We start from the raw sequence: 25,717 nt of genomic DNA, 5'->3' as shown, positions 1-25,717 counted from the left end.
CATTCTTCCTTTCATTCATTCATTCATTTATTCAAGTGTTGTGAAGTGCAAGTTAACCTATCACTGTTCTTGTTAACTTCAGCTGTACCTAAAAAAAAAAAAAAAAAGAAATTTAAATAAACTGCAGTCACAAATAAACTAGTTACGTTTCTGCAGGTTATTATGAAAACAATAAAGAAGAAGAGAATATATAGCTTTGACAATAAATGGGCAACACAGCATGGTAAACGGTGCTTTGGGAAGCTAATCAAAAAGCTAATCACAAAGTTTGACTGAAAACAAACAAAGTATAAAGTTAATCAGGGGATTTAAAGTTAAATAACATTTGTGTAGACTTTCGTATGAAACATTATGGGTCTTCGAATACATTCAATCATGCATTAGAATGTGAGTTCTACTTTTTAGAGTTGATCATTTTTTCTCAGTGTGAATCCAGCTGTTTTGTAAAAAGGCCTCAAAGGTTTGTTACAGAACATTAACAGAAACTGAAGACCAAGGAACACACCAGACAGATAAGGGATAAAGCTGTTGAGAAGCTTTAAGCAGCGTTTTGTAATAAAATATTATTCCAAGCTTTGAGAACCATGTATGGTTTTTCTTCTGCTTCACAATTATGCACTACTTTGTGTTGGTCTGTCACATAAAGTCCCAGTAAAATTCTCTGACGTTTGTGCTTGCACCGTGACAAAACTTGGAAAGGTTCAACGAGTAGGAACACTTTTTCAAGGCACTCCACGTAAAGTGAAAAGTAAATGTTGCTTCGGTTCAGTATGTGGTTCATTGAGTTTAAGCTTTTTTTTTTTTGATTCTATATCTGTTGGAGAGATCAACAAACTATGGATTACCTAAAGTAAAAGCCCTGAAACCCACTAATTAAATTTCTGTTCAGTTAATGTTGAACAAATATGAATATTAAAAAAAACAGCGCAAGTTGTTTGTATCCTCTAAATGTGTTTCATTTCTTTTTATAAATACTAAGCTTTCCTTTAATGTGGAAAAACACTTTAAAATGCACGAGTTAAATTTGTGAAAGAGTCAAAGCCATAACTTCAATAATTATTTCAGAATAATAATTGTGTGCATTCTGTACTATTTTATACAGTATGTAAATTAAAAAATACAACTGAGTGTTGTACTCATTGCAGTTTTAATACGTTTTTTTCAATGTGAATGGTCTATTTCGTGTGTTTATCTTTTTAAGTTAGATGTGCAGATTTGGACTCCTTTATAGTACCTATCATCTTCTACATTGTTCCATACAAACCCGCTTTTTGTTACACATTTTGTTGTTTTGGATCCAGTCATCCAGTTTAAAACAGGATCATTACATGTCATGAAACAAGTTCATTAAAAATAAACTGTTATCATTGCCGGGTGTTGGGTGTGATACCAAACTTCAGGGGGTCTTCGTGCAAATAGAATTCAACTCCAGAGGGGTAAACAAGAGTTTCTGAATCTAAATGTCATCCATGTTGTTTTTTTCACAATTAGTTTTGAATTAGATCCAACACTAGCGTTTAAACACAACGATGTTTGCACCTCTGATTATGGCTGAGGACTAATTTAATGACATTAACACGCAAACACAAGGATAACAGAGGAGCACACACAACAGCCCCCCTGGCTGTTAATTCATGTTTCTGTAAATGAGCTGTGTAACATTTTCTCTTTAAATAAACCCCGAAAGAAGCCACATTAAAGCTCTCAGCAGTCAACGGCAGGACTAAATGGATTAATGTCTGTCTGGTAAATACGAGAGATTATCTGAATTATCCCACCTCAGGGAATGTTTCATACCTGAGATGATATTTGAACTGGGAACTGGGGCTGAAGTATAAAAATAAGAAAAGAAATGTGCTCCAATTGGAGTCAATGAACTCATTGGGTTATGCTGTGGCTATTCTACGTTACTCAGATTAGTTAGAAAACTAGGAAATAATGTATATGATAATAACGAAAAATATATGTTTTAACTCTAAAAAGGCAATGGTCACATTTTAAGCAAAGATCTTCTGCAGTAGAAGTAATTGCAGTAAAGAAAAAGAAACTGTAGTTTGGGGTGGGAGAGAAGGGTAATATATGTCTTTATAAATTGACTGCTCTGTGTGTGTGTGTGTGTCTGCTGTCTGTACACGCTGCTCGCACTTAAACCTTCAATATGTTTCTTTGTTTTCATCTTTCTGATTAAAACCTCGTCTCCTGATTTTTTTCTTTTTCTTTTTTTTTTTTTAAATAACGGAGTGGAGCGGTAAATTAGGACCATCTTGCGCAGATCCTTCCAGGACAGCATCGCGACCATATATGGTCATACACACGCAGGCCTGTGAGCTTCCCGCCACCAGGCACGCTGCTTTTCAAAATTCAGAAATAATCAGGGCAGATTACTAACAGATGTTTGCAAGCGCACGCAAATAAACATTTTAATAAAACCATTTTAGCATGTTCTGCCGGCACATCCGAGTCCGGGTATCAACTTCTACCTTTCAACGTCCTAAATGAAGTTCAGACGCTTTGAAACAAACTGATCTTTCTTTCTAACTGCAAAATAACACGACGTACACACTTAGGCTTGTTGGATCAGATTACATAGGACAATAAAGGTCTTGCATTCCTTGAAAGTCAGATGACATGCTGCCTTTAATACAAGAGTTTGGTCAAATCTAGCGCACAGAGTATGTGTTTTGAATGACTCTCAGCTACTACCTCACCAAATGTCAAATGTTAGCCCATTATCTGTAAACCTGACTGAGCTACAGTCATTAATGTGTCGGCCAATGCAGATGAGCTCTGGCGTCCTTGTTGCATTTGATTGACTCCAAATGTTAATCAGTTGTAGATGCACATCCAACGAATACACAAAAACAAAGCTAATAAAAAAATCGTCAGTGGGTGGCAATGCTCACTGAAAGCCTGTGAGGGCTGACTCACCTGAGCTACGTCTTCGAAATCATCGTGTCGTTTCTGCAGGGCCCGGGCTCTGTGAAGGGACTTCCCCACGCCTGTGTGTTTGCTGAGAAAGGCCTCGCCGTGGTTTTCGATCCAGTCCAACACCTGGGCGAGAGACAGACAACGGACATTCTCATCTCCGTTGCTCTGACGCACATTCACTCAGGTCAGATATCTGACATCTTTTCTTGGCTGCAAGTTCATCAACAAGAGTTTGATGGGTCTCATTTGACGTCCTCTGTTGCTCTTCCCATGTCAAAATCAAACATTACTGTTTTTTTTTTTTTAATTCCATCACTTAGTTAGAGAACACATCTCCTTTCCGTGCCTCGTCTATTTTCACTTCCTNTTTTTTTGGGGGGGGGGGGGGGGAAGCCTCATAGTTGGCTGTTACTGTTATGAGAAGTTTGCACTTTCACATTTTTGTGAGCCAGACCTAATACATTTAAAATATTACCCCGGGGGCCAGATAAAATGTTAACAAGGGCCAGATTTGTCCCGCGGACCTTGAAATTGACACGTGATTTGAACAAGGACTGCCTCGTACCAGTCGCCTCTCCTGTGTTTCTCTGAATGGGAAACCGACCCCTGTGCACTTGGAGGTGAATTTTATGTCTCACAGAAAAAGAATAAAAATGCTAAAAACAGTCTGAATGACAAAGATAGAGGAGGAGGAGGAGTGTTGAGATACTGTGTGCATTAAATGGATTCTCTATGCGTTAACTAAATGACAGAACTGGATGAAGACGTCATTTGAATCCTGAATTTTCCTTCACGCAGATTTCGTTCAGCAGATTGAGAGACATGACAACATCAGCACAGCTGGAAGGCCTTGGAGCAGCGGACAAGTCCGCGATCTCGGTATGGTAACAACATGCTCAAACTGCAGCCAGCTGACCGCAGCTGGACTCGCTCTGTTGGCTCGAGGTGCCAAACAAAACAACAGTTCCACTTTCTGTCTCCGCCCCGCTCCTCTCCGGGGTCACATCCATCCTGCAACATTACAGCCCTGCCTGTAATAAGCCCGTTTCGATTGATTTATACTTTATTGGTCTGAACTTTCGTCCTCACTCTTTACGTCATCTTCGTCTCTGCGCACGTCTCTCGTCCTGACTCTCTCTCACTCTCTCTCTCTCTGGGGTCTCGTAGAAAGCGAAGCATGAAAAGTACAACTGGCAACACTCTGCTGTGGACTCTGATCTCTGCTTCAGCCTCTGACTTTGGTTTTTAGCATCTCTTAAGCACACTCTTACATTCCCCCTGGGGTCTCGTAATGTTGTTGGCAGGGAGCCAAAATCAAAGTACTCAACTTTAAACCGGCGGCTTGATGCCTGACTCCTTCACTCTCACTACCAAACTCTATTTATATCCAGTATACTGCTGCTACAGTGCAGCTATTTTAAATCAATCCAAGGTGCTGCTGAGTTCCTGCACTGCAGAAAACTCCACAAACACACTACAGCTACACAAAGGACTTGTTTAGCATCCACTCATTTTTCGACAAACACATAACTTGGACAGAGATAAAACGACTGCAATAAATAGTTAGAGGTCTAGAATCCCTTGAAGGGAAGCTGATCGCCCACTGCCTTGAGATCATCTCACGTTGAGGAATGTTGCAGCCGTTTTAGTCAAACCTGGACAATAACGTTATGCACGATCTCGTGTGATTTAATGAGATGCCGTGCTCAGAGGATGTGACGTGGATGACTCTCAGCTACTACCACATCAAATTTGAGCTCATTATCTGTTATAGACACTTTGGTGTTTGCTAAGATTCAGTGGTTCATGAGATACTTTGATAATAGCACAGCCAAAACTAGAAGGACTCAGAGAGCGCAAACCTCCACCAAAGTCACGGCATGATTAAAAAATAGTGCGATCCAGATCCAACATGTGACCCATTGTTTTTTGTGACATTAGGTTTTACCTGATCTTTGCAAACAGACAGACACACAAACCAACGAACACAACAGGAAACAGAACTTCCTTAGTGGAGGAAACAAAAGGGTCACATGTAGGAGCAGAGACTTTAACAAATGGGGTCACCTGTGCCCTTGACCTTTGACCACATGAATCTTGAAATCAACATACATCATCTTTGACCCATGAGGCGTCCAGCTGTGCAGTTTGACCTTCCTACATTACACTGTTAGATTTAGAGCACAAGGTCAACTGTCGTGTTGACCTTTGACCCCATGATCTTGAAATCAATGGTGATCACCCCTGACCTAAGAGGTGTCCGACTGTACAGTTTATTTTTCCTCTCTTACATGGTTGTGTAGTTCGAGCACAAGGTCATGTGTGACCTTGACCTTTGACTCCGTCACCTTGAAATCAACGGTGATCACCCCTTGACCCATGAGGCGTCCAGCTGTGGAGTTTAACATTCCTGTTACACAGCTGCAGAGTTCGAGCACGGGCTGATATGACAGATAGACAGCCGTTACCAAAAACCTAACTTCCTTGGTGGCGGTAACAAACACACTCAGACACTTCGCCTTCGCCTCTGGTGGTGGGCGATAACAAAGCCATGCCAGGTTGGGGATTGCTCAGATTAAACAGCTCTGACTTCCTGATAAGAAGCGGGCTGCACCAAGATTATTCATGGGCTAAAGCAGAGAACATCACGCTGTTGGAATGCCACTGTACAAGGAAGCCCCCCAGTAAAAGAGGAGGGAGAGGGAAACATCCCCCCACCACATAGTGTAGATTTTTTTTACATTGGAGTCACAAACATCACAGCAAAACTACTCATTAATACGTCATACGGCCATTCATATTTCTCTACATTATTAGAGAAAATCCCATTCTAAGTAAAGTGCTACACAAGGCTTCCCCTTCCTCCTCACCAGCTAATTACATTCACTGTGTTGGGTAAAAATACAGCTGTGATATTAAAAACTGAGCTCCTGAATATTTCTAAACCCTCCAGGAATCTGGTCCCCCCTCCCAACACACACTGTCCACACTGGCTGTGAAGGATGAGCAGCTGCATCAGAAAGCATTTTATCTGAGGAATTTTTACTTTATACAATGAGTGGCGGGGGGGCACACGGTGGTGATTCTCATCAAACATCGTTACATGTTTGATGCCCAGGATGCACTAAAACAGGGATAACTTAAAAACCCAGCGTTCCATGAAAAAATTAATATCGCCTGCCACCATTAATGTAAAGTTTTAATCATCTCGTGGTAAGAAGCGAGATACAGCCATTTTGGTCCAACCTTGAAAGTATGTGATGTGAATGACTCTCAGCAACTGCAACATCAAATGTCAAATGTTTAGCTCAGTATCTGTAAAACTGACTTGAGTTACAGCCTTTTATGGTTTGGCGGTCATCTTAAATGGGGTCGACTCCAAAAGTTAATCATTTGTAGATGCATGTTCAATGATTACTTTCACGGAGTTTCATTAAAACCTGTGCAGTGGTTTGTGCAAAATTTTGCTAACAGACACACGGGCAAAAACCCTGCCGCCTGACATTTGTCTTTTGGTGGTGAGCAGTTAAACTTTTTCCCAGCAGAACAGAGAAAGCTAGGATTCTGCAGGAGCAACAGACAACACACTAATTGTGGTTTGTAATGTAGGTGGCTATATGCTGTGTGTGTGTGTGTGTGTATACCTGCTGCACATCTTGCTGGAACACACACAGCTGCAGCCTCTGGTGCAGTCTGACCTTTCGCAGCTGCCAAATGTTCTCCAGACGCCGCTGATGGTGGAGAACTTCATGAACCACATCCAGGATGCAGTGAACCTAAGAGATGATCCAAAAATAGTTTTTTGTTTTTTTTTAGACATGGTTTTATTTTATATAAAAGGTTTAAAGGTCATTTCAAACGGATTCACCAACACTGACCGCTTTGGAGTAATTAGCCGTTGCTGTGAGCGATTCTGAGTTGCCGGGGCTCAAAGGCCGCTGGAGGACGTCCAGCAGGGCTTTCCCGTCCTGACTCACCTGGACACAGAAACACGTACGTTACAGAGTTTAAAACTGAGACCATCTTTGACGAGGAAAGATGGAGCTGTAGCCTTTTCGGTCAAATCTTAATAATATCGTCATGGATGATCTCACGTGATAGCCCACAACCTGTTAGTGCTTAAAATATGTGCTGCGAATGACTTTCAGCTACTGTCACAGCAGGTTTTAGCTCAATATTTGTAAATTTACTTGACGTATAGCCATTTCTGTTTTGGCTAAAGTCGATGAGCTGTGGTGGCCATCTTGGAAAATGACACTTTCCTGGTTAGAATGATGCAATTCTTTCAATTCTTTCCATATTTGTGGAAAAGGAGTTAGGTTCCCCACTTACAGATAAATAAACCATTTAATTGAAATCCAATGTTTTAAGAAAAGCAAAACTACATAAAGTCGTTGCTGATTTATCACTTAAGACTTAAAGCTGCAGCAGGTAACTTTTATAAAAATGTCTTTTTTACATATTTGTTAAAACTGTCACTATGTCCGGACTGTAGAATAGGAGACAGATAATCTGTGAAGTACTCAAGCTGCTCTGGCTCCTCCCAGTGGTCCTACTGCCATTAGCAGAGATACAACGCTCCTGGTCAGAAACAACCAATCAGAGCCAGGAGGAGGGTCTTAGCAGTGTCAATCACACCCGTTCCCCACACAGATCGTACAGATCGAGCTCAAGATTCTCGGTGTGCTGCAGCTGTGCTAATGATGGAGAGACAACCTGATGTTACAGGAAAACTGACAATTTCTCGCGTTGACGGCAGTCTCTGCTGTGGGGAAGGAGCTGTGGAGGGGGTGCTGTAGCACACCTGTAAATTAGGATTGTTCAAATTTTTAGGCTAAGTCCCCAGTTTTCTCAAAACTCCCTACCGCAGCTTTAAGTCCTTCAACGGCCAAAACTTTTATTTCTTTAAAGTCCTTAAGTTACTTGTTAATTATCTGGTCTTTTAAAAGCTGGTCATTTTCAGTCGTTGTTGCAAACTGCTTCTTGTTTTTTCAGCAGTTTGTCTCAAGTACGTTGAGAAACATTCATTTTTCTGATGGATTTAAAGTGAAATCCCCCAGTGTGTCGACAATTTGCATAAACAAAGCTGAGAGCGAGCTAACAAACCACCAGCTCAACAGTAAAACTGATCACTGCATTTGAAACACATTTTTGTGGAAAACTGAACCGTATTCTGCTCACTCTGGTAATAAAATGATGATATTTACACAGCTGCTCACATAGGCAGCTGTGGTCTCACAAGACACAATCCCAAACCTGCTAAGTCTGACAGCCTCCATCTGAATTTCTCCCCAAATTTGGTACGTATGGATTTATTGTTTTAATAAATTCAGCTGAGCTCTGACGGCAACAGCTCATCTAAAGATGAAACAGCAGACGGGAGTGACGAGTGGAGCAGAGTGGGAGAGCTCCAGAAGTAAAGTGACTGTCTTCAGGCGGCAGCTTGAAGGTTGAGAGCAGCAGCTGAGCAGCGCCATGCTGTCATCGCTGCCAATCACAGCCAGCAGCTCTGACAGCACCGTCACTCTGCTCTGTCGCCTCAGCATCACTCTGCCTCGCTGAGTGCAAAAAAAAGGGGGAAAACTTTAAAGTATTCACAGAAACTCATTTTTCAGGATGCTTTCTAAGAAAGAAAAAATAACAGATAGTGAGCAGACTCAGACATCTGAACTGTAAAGATTAGCTGAGGTTCTGTAGGTGAAGCCTCTGCAGGCGTTGGGTTCAGTGCTCGGCTATGTGTGTGTGTGTGTGTGTGTGTGTGTGTGTGTGTACCTCAGTGTAGGCCTGGGTCACCTGCTCGTACAGGCTCTGGTGGCGGTGGATGGCAATCTCCAGCTCCTGCATCTCAGACGGCAGACCTCCCTCGCTGCAGACCTTACACCAGGCCTCCACCTCCGACAGGAACTGAGAACACAAGCAGGACGTCACACAAAGGGTGTGTTTTATCACAACTCTGACAATGTGCACAAAGCTCTGCGCCGAGCCTCTTCTTGTCAGAGCTAAAGGCTAAGGGATGGAGATGTGGGTCCACCCATGTCTGATTAGTTTACCACTGATAATTACTGTTTAAAAGCCAAACGCAGCACGTGAAAGTATTTACATCTATGTTTTTTTTCCCCTGCCACAGTTTGGATGGTGGGATTTTACACCTTTAGGTTTCTGGCTATAATTTTGAAATAAAATGTTGCGCTATAGTGTTGTGTTTCCAAATGAAAGCTTTAATGAGTGGGGTTCATCTTTTCTTTGCACTTTCCACCTAATAAAGCTGTTCTTTACCAAGAAACCTGAACAGAGCATGGTTCAAAATGCTATTAAAACATTTAATCTCTTTTCTTTTTAAAGGAAACGGTTGCAAACTAAGGCCATGTCCACACGGAAACGGTTTCTTCCCAAAAGCAATAATTTTTTTGTCAATTCTAAAAATACCCTGGTAAACACAGCGCAGTTCAGACAAATGTTTTCATTAACACCGATAGGCAGAAACCGACCCAAAATGCTGTAGTAACTATGCCAGGCCTGTATGTGGCGCTGTAACACTGACAAGAAAAAACACCAGAACCAGGAAAGAAGATGTGGAGTATGCACGTAAAGCTTACATGCTGGTTACTTAGACTGGATTTATAAAACAGTCTACGGTTCAAACTGTAAACACAAGAAGAAGAAGGAGACAAGAATGGTGAAAACAAGAGCAGAAACTATATCCTTTTTGTGGGCTGGTGATGAGGTAGAACTTCTACTCTGTGTCACATTAAACTACAAGACCACAAAAGTGCAGGACAGTGTTGACTGCGGGTCGTGTCTGTCCAAATATGTGGACAAAATGGACACTTATCAGGGGCGGCTGGAGAAAATGGTTTTCCTCACAACGTTTGAAGCAGTGTTGTCCAATCCTGGTCCTGGAGGGCCACTGTCCTGCAGGTTTTAGATGTTTCTCTGCTGTGACTGTGAATTGAATGACTTAGTGATTAACAGGCTGCTGCAGAACTTGAAGACCCACTGAAGGGAAGGGAAACAACAAAAACATGCAGGATAGTGGCCCTCCAGGACCAGGATTGGACACCACTGGTTTGAAGCATTTCAGGCTAAATTCTTTATATAAAATGTAATTTTTTTCCAAAACTATTCCCTTTTTCATGTTTTTTAAAATGTACACTTGCTGTATATTGTAGTTGTTTTTTGCAATGTTTGTTTTTTTTGTATTGTTGACAGTTCAACAAAGTCATAAAACCCTTTTTGGCCTTAGATTATTTGGTTTAACAATAAAGGTTGCTGTTGTCATCCTCCATGAGAAGTCACAAAGTCGGCTCTACGTGACGAAAATTACATCATGTTGTTCCCCTATCAGCTTCGTCCGCCATTTTGTGACACAACACCCTGGACGAACTTTTTCTCCCAGGGGTTTACGTCGAGTGATTTGTGATTGGTCAGAAGTTGCTGTGGGCGTGTTTATGGGGAAAAGCCGGTGAGCTTTAATGGAGTCATTTGGCTTCTTCTGCTCTGCTGATAAGCAGTTGGCCGAGGCTGTTAGAAAATACAACTGTTCCAGGAAAACAAGAACAGGGGAGATGAGACGCTGGCGAGGATAAACTCGTTTTAACGCTGTAGGAGGAGGGAGGAGCTTCCCGGGATCCAAGTGTCTCATGGACGATGAAAGGTGTGTGAGAAAATGAATGTCTTGCAACCACATGACCGCAAATCGACTTCTTGACTTCTTATGGAGTATGCCAAGGCCTTAGTTCTGTCGGTTGTAACACAGGACACCAATGTTTCGGTGAAGTTGAGAAACTAGCGTCTGCAGCACCTATGGCGTCATTGTTTTTAAAAGGTTGGGTTTCGGCCGTCCACATAAAAACACAACGGTGGCATTTCAAGATTTTCTGACTATGATCCCAGTTTCATAAATTGTTTTTAGGAGCTCCTAAAACACTGTTTCTGTGTGGATTAAAGGCAAACAATAAAATACTGTTATGTGTTCACAAAAAAAAAAAAAAAAAAAAAAAACAACCCTGGGACAAATATCTGCTTCTTCAAAACTGAACAAAACAAAACAGAGAAGAATTTCAACATTTTCCCTCGAGGGCAGGTTGTTACCTGCTGTGCGCACATCGAAGGGGATGTTCACACTTCCACTTTTTTCCACTGAAAATCAACTACGACGGGTATCAAACCCTCCGGCGTGCACAGCTGCAGGTTCTATGAATCGCTTAAATGGCACAACAAAAGAAAAAACTCAGTGTTTGTGCAAGAAACAAAAAAAAAACCCATCCATTTCTGTATTTTCACTCATTTCCAACAGATGCAGAACTGAAAATGTAAATAAATCCAGGCAGAGGGGGGGGAATTCAAAGTGAAAACAGGTTGCAGTTTTGCTTGTAGCCACACTTTTGTCTCTGACAACCAGAAACATCACAATGTTTCTGGTGAAATGCAAACCCGATGGCGGTGTAAAGGCTTATAAAACATGACTCGCTGCCACATTCAAGACTGGAGCTGATTTGAAGAGGCAACGATCCACTGTTGTCACCCCACACCACCACCCCTCCCTCCGAAACCATCTGTTTGCTCATAAATACAGTCAGAATGGGGAAATCCAGCTTCATTCAGACCACCAGGTTGACGAGGTAAGACCTTAAAAGGAGGGTGGGCAAAACAAAAGTCATCCCTGTTCTCTTAAAACATCTCTAATCCAAAAAATGTCACCACGGTTTTACGCGGTTTTACACAGCCATCAATTTTATATTGGAACTGCCCCCAGCTGCAGTAATGACAGCTAGCTTCAACTGATTTCACTGCTTATAAATAATCACAATATTTCATGTTAAAAGAGTGTAAAGTGAAACTGACACTGGTGTTAAAGTTTTAAAACAGTGTTCGCATGAACCGCTGTGAAATCTTTGAGATAGGAGTTGTTATAAGAGTTAAAATCACGACAACGATATTCCTTATTGCTGTCCGCTGCCTACAGGCAGTAAAATGGATGGATGGATGTTATAATGGGCCACTTTTCAAAAACAAATTTACATCTTTATTATCTTTCCGACGTCAAAATCAAAAAAAAAAAAAAAGTGAATGAGCGCATCTTTATTTGAAATGATTCCACATTTAGATAAGGTATAAGTGAGCACGAAGAATAGAAGAGAAGCAAGTCGAAGTAAGAAAAAAATATCAGCACGCTGCAGAGCTTTCCTGTTTTTTTCTTTCTTGCACCTTAATAGGAGCTTTTGAGCAGCTTTTCTGAGACAGTTTTGCTGCTTCACACATTTTAATCTCATATCGGCGTAAAGGTCAACCTCACAAACTCCTGGAAGAAAACCTGTAACAACTCACTGTACGTGACCTAAACTAGCTTGAGCTTAACCTTTAGGTTAGTTATTATTTAGTTACCAAAGGAAACCTTTAATCCAAGGTAAATATGAAGAGTGACAATTTAGTTGCTGACTAAAATTACAATGTAACTTTGTAAAAATCTAAGACAAATATACCTATATTTGGATGTAGGAACTGTATAAGTGTAAAAAAAATCAATAAAATGGTCAGCGCAACATCAGCGCCCTACGGCTAAATCTCCAGAAACCACAAAACTTTAACTGTGACCATAAAAAAAAAATCTTAATGTCAGTTCAGGCATGAATTTGGTTCACCTAATTCCCAATGAAAAGACAAAACAAGTTTGTCTATGTTGTACGACCGTTCACTATTCCTGATCAAGCTCCACATTTTGAAATATAATTTGCATGTTTTATCTCAAAGCTGCACTTTTGAACCAAATTGTAGTAAGGATGTTTTGTTAGTTATGCACTGGCACCTATAAATACTTCATAATATTAAATAAAATATATTTTACTGTGATTATTGGTGCTGTGGTTTTGGTGTCTCTCTGCAATGCTGCGTTCTAACATTTGTCTTCTCTGGTGTCCCTCTGTCATCTACTGCTCACTCAGATGAACACTTGTAATTAATGTCAAGGACCCAGCGGGAATCAAACAGGCCCATCTGTTGCCATGTCAACATCCCAGGAATCAGCAGTGGAGCACTTTGGATCTAACGAAAATCACCAAGCAATAAATTGGCCCATTTGCATGAAACGGTCTGAACACGTGTTTACAGCATAGACTGGAGAGTTACCCATCAGCGGCGTGATGAAAGACTCTTTACATCAGGCTGAGAAGGTTTTTTTGGGTTTTTTTCACCCAAGGAGTCACAGCTAAAGAGCCTATTTTCTCCTCCTTTACTAAGAAACGTCCAGGACGCTTCACACTTCTGCTTCTGATCTCACCTTCTCAGCTTTCTGGTGGAAGACTGACGACATGGCGAGGATGGTGGAGCGTTCGTCCAGCGCCGCAGCGAAACTCTTCCAGTCCTGATCCAGCTGACTGGAGATCTGCTTGATCTGCGTCGAGGCGTAGTGCCCGGCCTCTGCCAGGCGGCTGGCCACTGACATAATTCTGTTGATGTTGACATAGGCATTCTGGGGGAAAAAATATCAATAGTCATACACAAATGTCTCTATGATGAAAGTAAAACAAAGCAATATATGTCTATGATTATGTTGTTGCAGTTTCTTTCTCAGAAATTTAACCAATAATGATCACAGCGATGCAGAGTAAAACTCCTCTCCTGATGACGTGACCTACCATGGAGTTCATGGCGAAGTGGTTGTGTTGCGTCTGCAGCTCCACGGCATGTTGGTCACTGCGACCGATCTCCGTGTGGCTCTGGAGGAACACCTCCTTGTTGTGGCTGATCCAGTCAAACATCTGCGCAAACATACAGCTCCATCAGTGCTGTTCAACCCACACAAATACACAGAGGACATCCAAGCAATTATCGAATCATTAAGGGGCCAGAGGCTACACACACATACGCACACACACACCCATTTGTATAATTATTATAAACCAGAATAAACAGAATAAATAACAACCAGAACAGATCTCTGCGAGCATAGTTCCCATTTCTGTGTTCCTATGGAAACGTCAATGTATGCCAATGGTGCTGAGGCTGCTGAATGCAACAATCCAACAGGCGTTGAGGAAACCTTTGGACTGACTAGAAGAGCTGATCAGGCGGACAGATACATTCAGTAGCTCCACGATCATCATAAGCATGATCTATCGATGTGCATACATTCAGATAGTAACGCAGGTGCTGTTCGGTTGAGAAAGCAGTGACAAACTAAACAAACGGTGTCACGCAAAAGTGTGGAGGTTTAATATTGGCTAATGTAATGTTCTTTCATAGCATCATGTCGCTTTTGAGAAAGAGTTGCTTTATAAGCCAGAAAGACGAAAGATAAGAAGCCCTTGATTGGATAACCATCAACCTAGCCTGGTAAAAGAGTTTTGCCTTTTTTCTATAAATCTGTCCTCTATGACTGCTGTCCTGGCTGCTAAGGTACTAACTGCTGACAACTATTTGACAGAACATCACTTCAAAAATAATAAAACTGACCATCTAAGCTTTTAGGAATCCAACTGAAGTTATTTAGAAGGCTGTTGTGATGAAACACCCCCTTCACAGGAAAAAACAACAACAAAAACTTACCCAACTTATCAGAACATGACTGGATCGCTGCAAATCAGGAAAACCTTCAGTGCGAAAAGCAATCATGACGCTGCTATAGACGTAATACTTATCAAACAGATTTTCTGTATCCCTGAAATGCTCTCCTGTTCTTGGAACACTCTCTACATCGGTGGGACATTTCCACAAACCATCATACCAGGTTCTCCCAAGATTGCACCATATTCTGGGCCTCACCTTGGGACAATTCTCTCAGATTGTTTCAGACTGCAGATATAGACCAGAAGATCACGCTACACTAACACAATGCTGCCACCATGGGTATCTTGTCTGTGCTTGGTGAAGCAAAATGGGGGGATATTCCAACTAAATGAAAAGTCACACCTCTTCAGGTCATTAGAACAGATTTTATCTCAATACATTCTAAGTGGTGCAGTGGAGAAATAACTCAGCCAATGACTTTCTTTGTGTCACTTTTTTCAACAAACATCTTAAATGCAGAGCCGGATATTTGCTGTGAAGCTGGTGTTCAGTAAGGGTCTCGACGCGAGGCTCGGCGGTGACTCACCTTCTCTGCGTCCTGTTCGAACAGGCGGAGCTGAAAACACTGGTCCAGTTTCAGCTTCCTGACGTGCCACATCTGATGGAGATGCTGCCTGGTGGAGTGGAGCTTGTCCAGAAGACTGGCCACCTGTGAAAAGAAAAAAAGCACTCAACGACTTTGGCTTTTCCTGAGGAGTCCAATGCACTTTTTCTTCAATATGTCATTCATTGCATCTGGTGAAACCATCCAGAGTGACTCAGCATATCTGTTTTTGCCTTTGACCATCTTTAGGTGTTCTGTAGGTATAAAAAGTTTGTGTTGTTGTTTATGTTTTGATAAGTCAGTGGTGGCAACAAAACAGAAGCAAAAACAAAGGCAACTTGAACATCTGGTTCCATCGTATGCTCTGATGAACATTTAAAACATGTTTTTCAAACCTCAGGCTGCCAACATTTCAGCTGTAGGAGAAGACATTTTTTGTCAGAGACCTCTTCATTTGAAAACAACTCTCCTTAAAGCTGAATTAGCTGGCAGACTGTTGTTGTTTTCTGCATACTGAGTCACTTTTCACTCTTGCAAAGCTCATTCTGGTCAGAGTGCTTAACAACACACTGATCTGACCAGGTATTTCCCAAAATTCAACATCAGCTGGTGTTTTTCTTTTAAATTTTAGGTTCTCATTCTAACCTTTGTGATTCAAAAGTATGTTAATGAAATGATAAATTAGTTTTATAATACATGTCTGGTGGTCCATCAAAACTACAAATTTTCCCTAATATGCTACTTTATTTGTGTCTTCAAGCTTTGACCTTCAGCGTGTTCTGAGGCAGTTCACAGCTGAGTGTGAAGAGGCTGGTAGGAGAGTCAGCTCCTCTAAGTCTGAAGCCGAGGTTCCCAAGAGGAAAAAGATGGAACACTCCCTCCTGATAAAGTGTGAACCTCTGCCTCGAGTCTTGTTCACAAATAATAGTAGGATAGCTGGAGATGGCTCAATGAATCGTGGCCTTGTCCACAGTATTCAGGGCATTGCTTGGTTCTGTCGTGGTTAAGAAGAAACTGAGCCCAAAAGCAAAGCTCTCTATTTACTGGTCCATCCGCATTTCAATCCCAACCTATGGTCATGAGATACAAATCATGACTGAAAGAACAAGATCCCAGATATAAGCAACTGGCATGAGCTTCCTCTGTAGGCTGGCCAGTCTTGGAGATCAGGTGACGAGCTACATCAGTTGAAGGGAGCTTGGAATAGAACCACTGCTCCTTGTATCAAAAGGAGTCAATTGAGCGTGCCTCCGGGACACCTTCCTCTGGAGCTTCCAGGCACATACCACTTGGAGAAGACCTCAAGGCCTGGGAACCCCTTGGGATCCCCCAGGAGGAGCTGGAGAGTGTTGCTGGGGAGAGGGATGTCTGGGTTCCCCTCTTAGACCTGTAACCTGTTTGCATTTTAGGAGCATCACAAAGCCTATCTTTTTAGTTTTTACATCTACCCTTCTGTATCTAGTAAAATATGATCCTTAGTTGGCACTTTTTGGGTAATACTTCCTTCAGGATCTTTTCTGGGTGGGACACTCACCTTGGGCACCAGGCTCTGGAAATCAGTAGAACCAGAGATGCAGTTCCTTCCTGAAAAACCATCACTAGATCGAATGCACTGAAGCAGCCTCTGTCCCTCCCGGTCCAGCTCCTCCACTGGAGCCTTCAGAACCTGCAGGAAAGTAAAACATTGCTTCAGTGTCATTTCAAGGTTTGGAGTTGCCTGTTCGCTGCACTCCAGCTTTCTCACCTTTTTCTTGAGCTGTGTGTGCTCTTCTATCAACTGACGAGATCCTTCCACATCTGCAGGAAACTCCTTCTTGGACAAAAGTTCCTGGAATACACACCAAATTGTTAAGAATTTACACTAAATGGACGTAAATTCTCTTAAACTAGCTTCACTCAGCTCTGTACCTGTAGGTCCTCCAGTCTGGATAATAGGTGAACTGCGTTGGACATGAACTCTTCCAAAGAAACCCTGAGCTCTAGCCACTCCTCGTGGTTATAGTCTAGAGAGCCTTCAAAGTCCTCAGTCAGCTGTGAGGGATCCACCAGTTTGGCTAGACCTTCCACAGACACCATGCTTGTCTGATCACAAACAGAAATATCACAATGAGAGTGACGGGCCATCCAGTCAAATAAAGATCCGAGAGTCACAAACCTCAAATGTAGACTAAGACCTGGTGTTTGCCAGTGAGGATCATTTCTGAATGCTAACACCGGGAAATTTCTGGAGAACTAAACCAGAAAACCTGATCTTGACTTTTGAAGACAGGCATATTCTTAAGAGTTCAAAATGTTTTAATCTAGAAATCAGACTCAGTAATGATCTACAGTTGAACCCAGATGTTTGCATACACTGTATAAAAAAACATACCCGTTATTTTCAAACTGTCACTGTTCCTCCAAAGGAACATAATTTTGCCAAGAGTCAAGTACTGCAGAAGAGATTGAGCATATCAGCTGAAAACTAGATGATGCTATTAGTCTTTTTGTTTCTAAATATGGTGGTTTACAACCAGGCACACCACTGACTGGATAAGAGTGGTGAGTTCTCATGGAAAACTTATTGTTTTGCTTGAAGTAATCCTCTGTCATAGAAAGTGGTGAGTGATTTGCATTCCTTCCAGGAATACTCTACCCTTATTTTATGCTGTAATCACATTGTATATCAAAAATGATGTGTTGTGGGGGTGGAGCAACTAAGTCTAACGTGGAAAAAAAAAGTCTGAGACTAAAAACACTTTTATGTTTTGTCCATAATCAATCTGACCTCGAAGGAAAACTTTGCGCTGCCGAAGTTGGTCTTCTGTTTCTGCCAGAAGTTATCTGGTTTGATGATGAGCGCCACACAGATCTCCGCTGGGAAGAACTCCTGCAGCGTCTTCAGCAGAGGTTTGATCAGCTCCCACTTCGAGCCGCGCATGTCGATGATGACAGTGAAGCCACGCTTACAGACGTCCTCGCTGATGGGAGACACAGAAATGACATGCAGGTGATGCTGCTTCTGCGTCTGACATTCAAGCACTGCTCTGGTTCCAACTGATGAATTGTGTCTCAGAAAAGTTAAGTCAGAACATGTTGTCCACTCCTGTTTCCTCAACATCATTTCCTCATCACAGAATGTTTCTGTCCATGTCTGCATTTGTGCTTGTGTGTCTGTTAGCAAAAAAAACCTGTGAACCACTGAATGAATTTTAATGATACTGTCAGCTCATAATCATTGGTTGCACATTTACAACAGATTAACTTTTGGAGTCAATCTAACTCAAGATGGCTGCCACAGCAACTGATCTTAAAAACAAAAAAATGATATAACTCAGCCAATTTCACAGATATAGCACTAAAATTTGGTGTGACCGTAGATGGAATAAATCCCCTACACATATTATTAATGCTAACTGATTGTCCAAGATTTTACTAAAAAGAAAATAAAAAATTCCATTAACTGTTTGGCATTAACCGTCTTTGTCTGACAGCAAAATATCTCATAAACCCTAGAAGATATTTTAATGAAACAATCAGGAAATAATCATTGGATATACCCTACAAGTGAATAACGTTTGGAGACAACAACAATTCAAAATGGCCACCACAGCTGGCTGACCTTAGAAAACACAAACATGGGTTTATTTCAGTCAATTTCACAGATAATGTACTAAAATTTGGAGTCATCCACAGAACATGCTCCAAGTGCTGCTGATCTTTGCTTTAATTTTCGCACCAACTGCTGGAGTCAGCCTTGTTTGTCTGTCAGGAAAATTTCCCATAAACCATTTGACAGACTTTAATGAAACTTTCAGAAAGTAATCACTGAATATACATCTACAACTGCCTGATTTTTGGAATCAAATAAATTCAAGATTGCCACCAGGGGTAATTGACATTAACCGACACAAAAATGGGTATAATATTTGAGACAGATGTGTTGGACAAGCACAGGTGAATCCAAAACAACAAAAAGATTCCAGCACACTGTCCAAACTTACGATTATTTATTGTTTTGTGACATTTTGGTTGTCAGGAAAACCCTTCATTGTTCGCCTGATGAAGGTCTAACGACCAAAACGTTGCAACTGATATGGAGCTAAAATTCGGTGTGGTTGTAGCTGACAGTTTTTCACAACGTGAATCCAAATTAAACTATTTGACCGTTAATATTTCAGTCTTCAGAGTGGAAACATGTGATGTTCTGTCACAGGAAAAAAAAAAAAACCTTCTAAATATTTTCACAGCCACATTTAATTATGTAAAGAAAATCATTATGAAATTCACCAACGTGTATTCCTGTTTGAGGATTGCATTAGTGGCTTATTCAGCTATGAATTTTAACAGTTTTATGCGCAGTGATGAGTATCCATATGTAAACCTAACAAATTAGAAAATTTGCGCAAGGATGGAGTTTCATCACTGAACACCTGGCAGGCCTGTAGGTACTTGATAGTTATCTGTACATGGAGTCTACCAGGCCTTAAAATCACCTGCTGCTGAATGAAAAATGAAAATCTGCTGAAATGACCTCACTGCCTTCCTACATTAATCCAAGGAACACATTTGTTACAATCTGTCTCAGGGAGGCACAAACTCCCCTTGTCGCCATGGAAACAGCAGCTCAATTAGCAGGAGCCAGCAGAGCAGGATTGATGGGTACTGAATGACTGCTGAAGTCACTCTGTGCTCCAGTCACACAGCGAATGAAGACAGAATAGACTGAGAATTGTCTCTCTTGATGGAATAAAGGACATCTAGACATCGTGCCAATAATTATTGAAGCAGCCTATTACTACTCGCCTGTTTTTTTTTGTTTTTTATTCTAACATTTACATTATTGTTCTTATGTTTTTTCCCCCTCAGCATTTTTTTCACTCTAACTACTTCTGTCATATATTAAAATCCATCTGTGTTTTTTACCGTCTCTTTTCCGGGTCACGGAGGAGCTGGTGTCTATCTCCAGCAGTCACTGTGCGAGAGACGGGGGACACCTTGGACAGGTCACAAGTCCATCACAGGGACACATAGAGACAAACAACCATTCATACTCTCATCTCATACACACCTAGGGGCAATTTAGGGTGCACAGGGAAAAGGAATGAATATTTAAACGTTCAGCTCATTAAGGAGATGGGTGCTATAAACTTTTGGTTTTTCTAACTTTTATAATTTTCAGAACATTTAACTTTATTTAAAATAAAATTTCACATAAAAACACTGTGAACTCTTCAGTTCCTTCAAAGAAATTGTTCATTTTGAAATCTGCTTCAGCAAACTTGCTCTGTTTTTGTTCTGTTAAGCTACTTTTAATTTTTAGATATTGTACTGCTTCTTTAAGGTTTTAGTTTAGCTTTTTGCTACTTTCAGTTTATCTACCATTCTTCTACTTTTAGCAAGACTTTTGCTACTTTTAGCTTTTAGTTACCCTTTTTTTAATCGCTAGAAGATAAAACTGGCAAAAAAACTAGCTAAAGGCTAAAAGTAGCAGAATGATAACTAAAAGTAGCAAACACACAAGCTAAAAGAAGAAAAATTTGTAGCTAAATGTACCACAATAGTAGCTAAAAGCCTAAAGTAACAAATAAATATCTGAAAGTGAACATAGCAAAATGCAAGTTAAGAAACTAACTAAAAGCTAAAAGTGGCAAGAGAATAGCTAAATTCTAAAACTTGCAAAAGAAGCAGAATAGTAACTAAAAGTAGCAAAAGGATATCTTGAAGCTAAAAGCAGTAGAATGACAGTTTAAAGCTAAAAGTAGCAGAAGAAGACAAAAATCGGTCAAGCTGTGTTTTTCTGTGTTTTTAAACGTCACAAAACTAAAAAGGTCACAGCGTTCATCTCCTGAATGAGCTGAACGTTTGGATATATGAATGGCTAAAAAAGCACCAAGTATGCAGAAGGAGTTAGATTGCAAAAAAACATCAAGAAAAGCAAAACAAACCAGGTAAACAATAGCGTGACTGCTGACTCAGCGTTTAAAAACTGGCACGGCTCAGACGTGACCGGCCTTACAGTTCGGAGAGTCACTGGCGCTCAGCTCCTGATCAGTTAGTTCCTTGCAGGACCCTCCGTCTGTGGTGGAGCCACAAACTGTCTGCTGCAAACACTGCAGCTTTCACCCAAATGCAAATCAAACGCTGCAGTCCATCTGCTGCTGAGACGGAGAAGAAAGGAGCGTTTGATTCCACAGCAGGGGCAGCACTAAAGCTCTTCACAAGCACTTCACCCTTTACTTGTTTCTACGATCTGTTGCGCCACACTCGCACTAAATCTCGTTGTAGCTGACCAGAAAAGGCAGGGAAAAAAATTTAAAATGTGCGGCTTTCATCTTTATATGTGTGTGTGTGTGTGTGTGTGTGTGTGTGTGTACCTGGGAACAGTAGACAGGTAGGTGACCAGCCTCCTCAGATCCTCCTGCTTTATTCGGTCATGGTTGCTCCGGGCAGGAAACGTCAGGATTGGGCCTCCTCTTTTATCTCTTCCACCTGCCAAGTTCAATTTAAATATTGGTGAACTTCAATTTGAGCATCAAATGACTCAGGTCGGACCTCTGCAAGCTTGACCATCAAAAGACTAGTTTCTGCTCCTTCTCCCACTGAAAAACATTGTCCAAAGCCACATAAATGACTGTAAAACAGTAAATACAAGCTCATCAAAACTAGCTTGATACATTGTGAAGTAAAAAGAACTGAAAATAGCAGTTGTTTTTTATCAGTATTTTTACATTTTAGGACAAAGGAAAAGATCTAATTTCCCCAGACGGTTCTTTTTTAGTTCCTGAGTTTCCAACCCGACAAGAAATCTTTTGCTGTTTTAATCTTTTGAGAGTTCATTACACTCCTAGTAAACTGACAAACCATTGAGCGATGTGGTTGTTTATAATCGTGTTACAAAATTTATTCTCACATAACACATAAAACTGATGTTTAGAACTGCTACGTTTAGCTTTTCTTATTGAGGTTCCAGCTATAAATATTCATTTCTGTGTTATTTGTGGTTAAAGCACCGCTGCAGAGGAACAAAAAGCAACCAAAGAGCGACATGTGACCCCAGAGCCGGAGGTTGCAGACCCCTAACTTAGGTGATAGCTGATAAATAGGATAATAGCATCCCCGCAGCATGATGCTGCCACCACCATGTTTCACAGTGGAACAGAGTGATGTGGAGTGTTTAATCATTGTGCATTTAGGCCGTAAAGTTCAGTTTTGGTCTGATCGGAGGAAAGCACCTTCTTTCTCGTGTTTGTCGTATCTCTACATGGCTTGTGTCAAACTACAAACAGGACTTCTTTTGGTTTTCTTCTTCCCCTCTTCCATAAAGGACAGATTTGTGGCGTTCACAACTAATAGCTGTCCTGACGACAGATTGTCCCACCTGAGCTGTGGACCTCTGCAGCTCCTCTAGAGTTACTGTGGGCTTCTTGGCTTCTGTGACGGCTGTGGCTCGGTGGTTAGAGCAGTCCTCCTCCACTGAGAGAGTTGGAGGTTTGATTCTGGCAGGAGTCACATGTCCCTGATGTGTGCCCCATCAGTGTATGAATTGAGTTTAAAGCACTGATTCGTCTCCATAAAATGATTCATTCAGATTAGCTTTGTAGGAATGTAGTAAAGTGCTGTCTGGATGGGTAAATGAGGGCACAGACTGTGTTGTAAAGTGCTTTGAGTGGCCTGGTTGGCAAGAAAGGCACTATATAAGTACAGTCCATTTCTTCTCAGATTAATGCTTTTTTTGCCCGGCCCGTCAGTTTGGTAGACGGCCATGTGTTGGTAGGTCTGCAGTTAGCGGTACTTTGTTTTCAGATGATGGCTGAACAGAGCTACACGAGATGTTCAAAGTTTGAGACATGGTTTTATAACCTAGGCCTGTTTTAAACTTTTTAGCTTTACCCCTGACCTTATTCCTAAGTTGTCTGATGTGTTCCTTGGTCTTCATGACTGTTCTGTAACAAACCTCTGAGGCCTTCACAGAAAAGCTAGATTTAAACTGAGAATAAATTACACACATGTAGACTCTGTTAATTAATGAGGTGACTCCTGAAGGCACTTGGTTGTTCTGGATTTTAGTTTAGGGTATCAGAGTAAAGGGGGTGAATACAAATGCAAGGCACACTTTTCTGATTTTATTTGTAAAATATATTGAAAACAGGTATCATTTTGTCATACTTTGTGATGGTCTAGCCATAAAAATATAGGGAAAATACTTTGAAGTTTGTCGTTGTAACGTGACAAAATGTAGAAAGATTTAAGGGATATAAATAGTTTTTCAGTGCACCATTTATGGTTTTATTAGTTATAGTATTCAGTAAGTTGTTAGGATGTTTATAGTCATGGTAGCATAAAAAAACAAATATGTTGTGATATTGAACTTCACAAGTGAAGTAATCCCACCATCCTTCTGAACCAAAATAGATTGTGCTGCATAACTTGATGAAACAAACATTAGAGAGGACAAAAATCCCTGCAGTAGCTTTGCTAAAAGCATTTTCCCGGAGCAGAGGGTTGTCCCTCGGTTCAGCGTGTTCATGCAACAGTTTTCATCTGCGCAGCTCTCAGAGGCGGGTCAGCCACTCAGCACGCTTTTCCCCCAAACCGTTCAAAACACAAACTCCCTGCGCTTCTGTGATAAACGACGTGTGCAGAGATGTGCAGGTCAGATTAATGTAAGAAACACAAACCACAGTGTTTATGAAAGCTCCACTCAGAGGGAAAAGTGGAGCGCATGTGTGTGTGTATGCGTGTGTGTGTGTGTGTTAGATTTGGGAGGCAAAGTGCTGCTGTAATCTAGGGAGGAATCTTGATGATGGATGGTTGTTGGCCCTCAGTCAGACTCCCGTTCTGTCTGTCTCCATGTCTTTTTTTAATGTCTCTCTCTCCTCTTCTCTTTTCTGATTCAGACTTATCCTTTCACACGATGCCGAAACACAAAAAGACCAGTTCCCATACAGAACTAGAACAAATACAAGATTTATAGAAGGCTTCTAACATCATTCTGAAACTGCAGACTGAGGGTTTTTACATTATCTCTGCCAGCACTTTCACATGTGCTCATGTTTACAGCCAGAGCTTCTGGAGATTTATAGAACAAAATCCATCCATCCATCCATCCAATTCAGGCTTCAATTAACTTATGTATAACGCATCATATTCACAGAATTTTCAATAAAAATAAAAAAATGTTTCATTTTCAACAAGGTACTTATTTAAAATTAAAAGAAAGTGTTTGACATAGTTTTGAAAAGAACTCCATTCTGAGTTAATAAAATGTGGAATATCCCTTTATTTCTTCCTCGTTATCGCCCGCAGATGAAACAATGTTTTCAGCTCTGTCTGTTTACATGTTCATGCGTTTGTCTTATTTTAAAATATCTCTTGAACCAGTGGGGGTATTTCAATGAAACACTCAAACAGTAACTTATGGGTGTACATCGATACCTGAGTAAGTTTTGTAGTCAACCCAATTAAAGATGTAGCTGTTTTGAACGAACCTTAAAAAATTGACATTATCTCAAGTGACACTGAGAGCTCTAGAGATGCGTTAGCTCTCAGAGTATATGTTGAGAATATCTCAGCTATTAACATACCAAATTTTAGCTCAACATCTGTAAAACTGAGTTATAGCCATTTTTGTTTTGACTAACGTTGATTAGCTGTGGTAGCCATCTTGAATATGGATGAGTCCAACATTTAACCAGTTTTAGATGTACATCTAATGATTACTTGTTTAAGAGTTTCCTTCAAATCAGTCTGTTGTTTCATGAGATATTTTGCTAAAACACAGACGGGGTTGACATCAACGGGTTTAAGATCTTGCACACTGTGAAGCACTCGAATAGGTGTTGGGAATCACACAAAATTTGAGTTGTAGCCATTTGTGTTTGCTAAAGTCACATAGGCCACTCTTTACATGTTCTGAAAACGTTACAGATTTTCGGATGTTGATTGTGGAAAAGGTGCCTGTTCACACGGTAACGCCGTGATCGCATTCGCTGTCCAGGCGAGACCGCAAAAGACGCTCTAGTTTCCATGCCGGGTCACTAGCTGGTGCTGCGATTTTCATATTTCAATGACGCACATGCACATGGACACTTCAGTCTCAAGCATGAAAACGGTTTCATTCAATATGGCAAGTACATGTACATTTGTTTGGACCGAAGGTATTTGTAGAACGTGAGAAATGTGACTCTGGTGTTCCAAGAGACGGTGTAGCTCATATATGAGTCAGAAGCTCTGACAAATTTTAGAGTGAGCAACACAGACAGCACTCTGCCATCCACCTTTGTTACTGTTGTTCATCTGCTTGCAAAAAAACTACTGACACAAACGGTCGAAGAGCAACAGAAATGTTCTGGTTTCACTTAGAAAACAGAGCTGTGTAAACATTGTCCCTTAGCTGTGGTGGCCATCCTGAATGGAACTGACTGCTAAATCAATTGTAGGCGTCATCTGAATGATTTCTTTCTGAGTGTTTATGAAAACCTGTTTAGTGCTTCATGACATAAATGCAAACACTTACACAAAAAAATGACTGCTCCACTTTCGCCTGCAGTTCGGTTATTTCAGCTGATCAAGCTAAAATAACCAATCTGGGTCTACATGAGACTATTTCTGTGATTTCCCTGAGTTTTAACACAAGAGCTAAAAGGAGATGTCCACATGTATTATAAAGTTTGTATTTCATTAAAGTTAAACTCATCA

General features: G+C 41.0%; 1 protein-coding gene across 1 annotated transcript in view; it reads right to left on the bottom strand.

Annotated features, from left to right (window-relative positions):
• kalrna (kalirin RhoGEF kinase a) overlaps positions 1 to 25,717 on the bottom strand; it is a 159,129-nt gene that overhangs the window by 99,968 nt on the left and 33,444 nt on the right. Inside the window, exons 3-14 of the mRNA XM_017410188.3 lie at positions 21,394 to 21,508; positions 17,805 to 17,997; positions 16,946 to 17,119; positions 16,782 to 16,865; positions 16,572 to 16,703; positions 15,020 to 15,142; positions 13,563 to 13,685; positions 13,205 to 13,396; positions 8,701 to 8,832; positions 6,807 to 6,905; positions 6,573 to 6,704; positions 2,929 to 3,051 (exon numbers count right to left, since the gene is read on the bottom strand). Of these exons, the coding sequence (XP_017265677.1) occupies positions 2,929 to 3,051; positions 6,573 to 6,704; positions 6,807 to 6,905; positions 8,701 to 8,832; positions 13,205 to 13,396; positions 13,563 to 13,685; positions 15,020 to 15,142; positions 16,572 to 16,703; positions 16,782 to 16,865; positions 16,946 to 17,119; positions 17,805 to 17,997; positions 21,394 to 21,508 (1,622 nt within the window). The remainder of the gene's footprint in view (positions 1 to 2,928; positions 3,052 to 6,572; positions 6,705 to 6,806; positions 6,906 to 8,700; positions 8,833 to 13,204; positions 13,397 to 13,562; positions 13,686 to 15,019; positions 15,143 to 16,571; positions 16,704 to 16,781; positions 16,866 to 16,945; positions 17,120 to 17,804; positions 17,998 to 21,393; positions 21,509 to 25,717) is intronic.

Source organism: Kryptolebias marmoratus, linkage group LG6 (assembly GCF_001649575.2).
Source record: "Kryptolebias marmoratus isolate JLee-2015 linkage group LG6, ASM164957v2, whole genome shotgun sequence".
Lineage (NCBI taxonomy): Eukaryota > Metazoa > Chordata > Actinopteri > Cyprinodontiformes > Rivulidae > Kryptolebias > Kryptolebias marmoratus.
This window is presented reverse-complemented; position numbering and strand designations above follow the sequence as displayed.